Raw genomic sequence first — 6731 nt, forward strand, 5'->3', positions numbered from 1 at the left:
TAGCAGTCTCATAAAAATGGATCCTCAGGAGACTTCAGATGATCGTGTAGACAGGCTACACAAGCAGGAGGCCCTAATAATGCATTCATATCAAATAAATTATGTATTTGCAGTGAGTGTATAAATGCTTTCATATGTAAGTCACTCTGCAAATCTTTGAGCAGTAGTTATAGAATATGTTGTAGCATCATTATATTGATTTAATTAAGAAAATTGATCTTGGATTCACCTTAAAAAATGAATGAGTTGGAAAGCATTTCCCATAGAAAGTGTGTTCCATGGAAAGTGACATTCCAGATTTGAAATTGTATTTTTATAGAGGGTGAAGAAATTATCAGTGATACAAGTATGGTAGACTTTTTCATGGTAGAATATAAAATTACTTTTTTTTCAAATGTGTAAATAAAATAATGGTCAGGAAAACAGCAAGGAATGTATTCTGAAAGTTAAGGGATTGTTTGACTTTCTTGAGTAACAATAAATAGTATTTTTAAACATTTGGTATTTTTAAACGTAACTTGGTATACATATATCTGATCGTTTGTAGAGTAAGATCTACCAATATTGTCTCTATTGCTAAATATCAGCATGGTCTCTGTTTCTTAGTAATATAATTTATAAGTAAAATAATATGGATTATAATAAAGCAAATAATACACTTGCACCCCAAATAACTTTTTTTCTTTTAAGTTATTATTTTGAATTTAGTGATAGTTTACATGGGGGAACATCAGTTTTACACTCATCCTATTGTATTCGTTTTATTGCAATGACTACAACAATCCCCTGCATGTCCCATCATTCAACAGTATTTGCTTCTAGTCTCTCTGTTGTTTTTGGCTGTGCATCAAAGCACTTAAGAATATATAATCATTCAAATGGCACACCCTGCAAACCTGCCACCCTGCCGCCAGCACACATCCCCTCTCCCTCCATGAGTCTGGAGTCCTCAGCTGCTCTGTCTCTCCATGTCATCATCTCTGCCTCCATCTCTAGCATCACTGCTTCTCTTGGTAGGGTCCCACACTCAGCTCCTGGTCTTCTCCCTTGATGGTCCCAGGGTCCTCTGCTCTGGGAATGTATGATCGACCACTCACCCTTTTTGCTACAAAACTTCTATATTTACCATTGTGACAATCGCAATTAGTCATGATAACAGTTACTTGCTATTGAATCATGAGAATCTTGTCCCCATCTCCTTTCACCAGACCTGTCTAGACAGGATGAAAACCACTCACTGGGCATTCTACCTTCCTCCACACACTCTGAATCTAAACTCCGTCATGAAAACTTGTAAGCCCGTCACTTTGTGCTTTTACAGTCCCCCCATTTTAGGTAGCCAATGTCTGAATTCAACCTGTCCCATTCAACCCTGTATACGCAGGAGATGGGAATGATCCTTGCTATAAGGGTTCTTTCCCTCTTGGTTGGTGTTTTAAGCTACTATTTCTGTAAGTATAGGTCAAGTTCATTAGATTGTAGTGATTTACACTCACTTTCTTTAACACCCCCCACCCCCAATCTTTCCCTTCTTCTAGTCAGATTCTGAACATCCAGCCATTGAAGCTAGGTCCAATGGGCACTATCTGCAAGTTTGGGCACCCTTGTACATATCCCCTCACTTCATATCAGCTGGACGCTCCACTCTCAGCTCTAGCTCTCTGTGGCCATGTCTTTGTCCATGGGCTCAGGAGTCCCTAGGTCTCACCGTACTTTGGACCAACCAGCTCTCACCATACTCTAGGTTGATGGGGGTCTATGTAACTTGGTTGGGCTCAGCCCACCTCTTTACTGCTGGTTTTCCCCCATGTGGTCGCCAGCAGCTTACATGCCTGCTTGTGTATTCCCTTTGATTTTCAGTCTTGGGCTGGCTCTCAAGAGAACCCTTAATAGCCCTCATAGTGAATGCTGCTTATATTTGAGCAGTTTACTATCAGATCTCCATTCATTGATATGTTTCCTCTGGAGAAATGCTTCTCTGTTGTGTGAATTCTCCTGGTAGTGTCTTTCAGGCTGTTCCTTCTACTAGCCAAAGGTGAGCAGTATTCTAACTGGTGGGTAATGGTAGCTTCTCTTCCTGTCTGTTTCCAAATCCCACAGTGATTTGGAAACCATATTAAAGGTTGTTATGAGTCAGAACTGAGTTGACAGCACTAAAGATGACAATAACAATGTCAAGTTCACAGGAACCAGAGGTGAAATATGATGACTCATTTATTTTACTACCCAGTTCTATACAGACTTCATCATGAGTTCCTGAGAAATATGTTCTTTCAGCAACTTTGGGTATGGTTCCTGGTTTTTTTTTTACCTCTGTGTGCTTTCTTTTTAATTAAAAAAAAAAAAATTTTTTTTCTGTGAAAGAAGATTGAGCTTTTTTTATGAAACTGTTGTTTCATGTTATAATTTATAAATCATTGCTTTGGAGTAATCCAACCTTTTCTTCATGTTAAGAAAAGAAGATATGTGGGTTAGCTTTTGCCACAGTAAGAACTTTTTTTATAGTAATTTTCAAAATTGGAAAATAAATATACAACTTGGAATGGATTTGAGGCAAATTTTCTTTAAGTAGCTAAACAAAGTTTAAAAAGCAACAATAAAAGAAAACGTTTCCTGTACAGGACAAGCGGTACAAAAAATAGTAGTACAACTTTAAGTACACATTGTTGACTGTTCATATTCCATGCACAGTTACAATTCCACACTTCAACAACAACATGTTGACAGTTCCTAAAGAAAACTACTTAAATAGAGCCATAATCCAGATGTTCCCTCATCTGACCAACTCCATCCAAGTTTAAATGTGCAGTAGGGCTTAAATATATCCAGAATAAGTCACATTCAGCGTGTTACTTGATCAGTTTTTCTAAAATAAGGTTTCAGGACAACAACAGTAAGATACAGGAAGAAGACATGGTGGGATGAAGTCCTAAGTACTATGTTGTTGTTGTTGTTGTTGTTATGTGCCGTGGAGTTGGTTCTGACTCTTATAAAGACCCTGTACAGGGTTTCCGAGGCTGTAAATCTTTATGGGAGCAGAAAACCTCCTCTTTCTCCCACGGAACAGCTGGTAGTTTTGAACTGCTGACCCTGAGGTTAACAGCCCGATTCGTAACCACTGCGCTACCAGAGCTCCTGTACCATACATGCATATTATTTTGACAAGAAGGAGAAACATTTTACAGATAAGTTACAAACAAAGGAAAAGGAAATAAACAATATTGTACAAGAACTTTAACACATTCTGTACAATGTCTTCACTTTGCTGCCATCATTTGTACAGACTCTTCATAGTTTATTTGACCATCACCATCAATATCTGCTTCCCTGATCATTTCATCAACTACTGTCCAAGGTTTGTCATCTTGTGCTGAAGTTCTGTTGCACCAGTATAGCCATTGCCATCCTTACCAAACACACAGAATGCTTCTCTAATTTCTTCTTCACTGCCTGTGTCTTTCATTTTTCTCGCCATCATTGTCAGAAATTCTGGCTAGTCAATTGTGCCGTTACCATCAGCACCTACTTTATTAATCATGTCCTGTAATTCTGCTTCTGTGGGATTTTGCCCAAGAAACCTCATTACATTTATTGTTACAGTTCCATCACCATCCTTGTCAAATAGTGGAAAAGCTTCTTTGAGTTCTGAAATCTGCTTTTCAGTGAGTTGGTCAGCGATGCTGCAAGCGCTAATGGTCTCCGAGGCATGATCACACAACCACTTGGTTCACTAGCTTGACTAGTACTAATTCCACAGTAGGAACTTTTACAATATTAAATGGGTTATTACTGTGTACACTTAGACTCTTGTGACCCAGTGCCTGATAGTAAGATTCTAGGAAAAGTGAGAAACTATTGCCATGGGACAAGATTTGTGAGAAAATTGGTTTCATTGGCTAATGCAACACCAGATTTAACACTGGTCCTTGACAGGAAGTATGAAAGTTACAAGCTGTGTGGTAATGTAGAGAAACGAAATGAATGGTGATCTTCATTAAAGTGTTCTTGGTTCGTTCCATTGTGTATTCTCCATAAGCTCTAAGCTCTCTCCTCACTAAGACCCACAGAAGTATGTTAGTGAAAGCAAAAGCTGCCCTTCCTGGGTTGGGAAGGTGAATGGAAGAATCTGTAATTCAGACTATCTGTTTTAGAGGATACAATTCTGTGAGAAGACTGGTAGCAGCCCTTAACCAGCTAGACTCGGTTTGATTCATCAGTTGAATAGGAAGATGTGATAATCAGGAACCCAATTCATTTTTAATTTCGTGCTTTCTAGGATTGGAATTCAGCTCATAAAATACTAGTTGTAAAATCAGAGAATCAGACACTGTAAGAGAGCCATGCCCCCTATTCATTTTCTATGCTTTGTTAAAATTCAAAGAACCCGTCCTTGAATTAAGCATGGACCATATGCAATTATTAGCTTCCAGTTACTGAGTAGTGCAGGCAGTTAAGCACTTATCTACTAACCAAAACGTTTGTAGTTCAAATCCACCCAGAGATAACTTGGCGATCTTCAGAAAAATCAGCCATTGAAAAAACCATATGGAACACAGTTCTACTTTGACACACAGGGTTTTCATGTGTCAGAATTTACGGAAACTAGTTTTGTTTTTCATCTACAACTGAAGGAGAAATGTAATAATGTGAACCTTCCTCCTAAAATTTTAGAGTACCTATCCACATAACACCACTAGTTGTCTGTCAGTTTTTAGTACTGTGGTGGTTTGTGTTTTGTTGTAATGCTGTAAGTTATGCCATCGGTATTTTAAATACCAGTAGGGTACACCCATGGTGGACAGGTGTCAGCTGAGATCCAGACTGAAGACAGACTAGAAAGAAGGAAAGACAGGCTACTTCTGAATATTTAGTCATTGAAAACCTTATGAATTACAATGGAACACTGTCAGCACCAGAATTTTGGATATTGAAACATGATGAAGAGCACCGGAATATTCTCAGATATAATGCCAGAAAATGAGCCCCTAATGTTGGAAGACACTCAAAATACTATTGGGGAAGAACTGCCTACTCAAGGTAGCGTTGACAGTGATTATGCAAATGAAAAGAGACTGTGGAAAAGCTTCAGCTTCTTATCAGCCGAAACAAGGTCAAGGGCAGAATGTGGAAGAGACCAACAATTGCTCATATGCAAGTTAAGGCTGGAGCTGAAGAAAATTCAATCAGACAAGTCCACAGGAGCCAAAATAAGACCTTGAACATATCTCACCTGAATTTAGAGACCATCTCAAGAACAAGTTTTATGCATTAGACACTGAAGACTAAAGACCAGAAGAGTTGTGGGATGACATCAAGAACATCATACAGGAAGAAAGCAAAAGGTCATTAATACAAGAAATAAGGAAAAGACCAAAATGAATGTCAGAAGAGACTCTGAAACTTGTTCTCCAGCAGAGAGATGCTAAAGCAAATGAAAGAAATGAGGTAAAATAACTGAACAGAAAGTTTCAAAGGGCAGCTCGAAAAGACAAAGTCATATATTCTAATGAAATGTGCAAAGACCTGGAGCTAGACAACCAAATGGAAAGAATACACTCAGCATTTCTCCAGCTGGGAGAACTGAAGAAAAAAATTCAAGCTTTGACTTGCAATATGAGGGATTCTATGGGTAAAATACGGAATGATACAGAAAGCACCAAAAGAAGATGGAATATACAAGAATCATACAAAATGAAATGGTCAATGTTCAACTATTTCAAGAGATAACATATGATCAGGAGCCATTGATACTGAAGGAAGAAGTACAAGGTGCATTGAAGACGTTCACAACAAATTGAAAAATTTCAACAGACATGCAGCACTGGAAGCACTTAGTCATCTATCCCAAGAACTTTGGAAGACAACTTACCTGGCCAACTGACTGGAAGAGATCTGTATTTGTGCCCATTCCATAGAGAGGTGGCTCAGCAGAATGTGGAAATCATCAGACAATATCATTAATGTCACATGCAAGTAAAATTTTGCTAAAGATAATTTTTAAAAGCCTTTAACATTACATTTAACAGGGAGCTGCCAAGGTTCAAGCAGGATTCAGATGAGGATGTGGAATGAAGGATGTAATTGCTGACATCAAATGGACCTTGGCTAAAAGAGAATAACAAAAAAGATGACTACCTGTGCTTTATTGACTACGCAAAGGTCATGACAAGCTATGGACAACATGAGGAGAATGAGTATTCTGGAACACATAATTCTGCTCACGAGGAACTGTACATAGACCAAGAGGCAGTTGTTTAAACAGAACAAAACCATACTGAATGGTTTTAAATTAGGAAAGGTGTGCACTAGGGTTCTATTCTTTTACCATACTTATTCAATCTGTATGCAGAACACATAATCCAAGAAACTGGATTATATGAGGAAGACTGTAGTATCAGGATTGGTGGAAGACTCATTAACAATCCGCCATATGCAGATGATGCAAGCTTGCTTGCTGAAAACAAAGATGACTTAAAATACTTACTGATGAAGATCAAAGACCACTGTCTTCCATATGGATTATACTTCAATATAAAGAAAACAAAACTCCTCACCACTGGATCAGAAAACCATATCAAGATAAATAGAGAAAAGATTGACGTTCTTAAAGACTTCATTTTGCTCAGATCACCCATCAACACTCAAGGAAGCCACAGTCAAGAAATCAAACAACATATTGCATTGGGCAGTTCGGTTGCACATAATCTCTTTCAAATGTTGAAGAGCAAAGA

At 38.2% G+C, this 6731-nt stretch overlaps 1 protein-coding gene across 1 annotated transcript in view; it reads right to left on the minus strand.

Annotated features, from left to right (window-relative positions):
* Window positions 1-3257: 3257 nt before the first annotated feature.
* Window positions 3258-6731, minus strand: part of LOC102813630 (calmodulin-like) — an 18810-nt gene continuing 15336 nt past the window's right edge. Inside the window, exons 2-3 of the mRNA XM_006874093.1 lie at window positions 3514-3680; window positions 3258-3406 (exon numbers count right to left, since the gene is read on the minus strand). Coding sequence (XP_006874155.1) covers window positions 3258-3406; window positions 3514-3680 — 316 coding nt within the window. The remainder of the gene's footprint in view (window positions 3407-3513; window positions 3681-6731) is intronic.

Source organism: Chrysochloris asiatica, unplaced genomic scaffold (assembly GCF_000296735.1).
Source record: "Chrysochloris asiatica unplaced genomic scaffold, ChrAsi1.0 scaffold00261, whole genome shotgun sequence".
NCBI classification, from domain to species: domain Eukaryota; kingdom Metazoa; phylum Chordata; class Mammalia; order Afrosoricida; family Chrysochloridae; genus Chrysochloris; species Chrysochloris asiatica.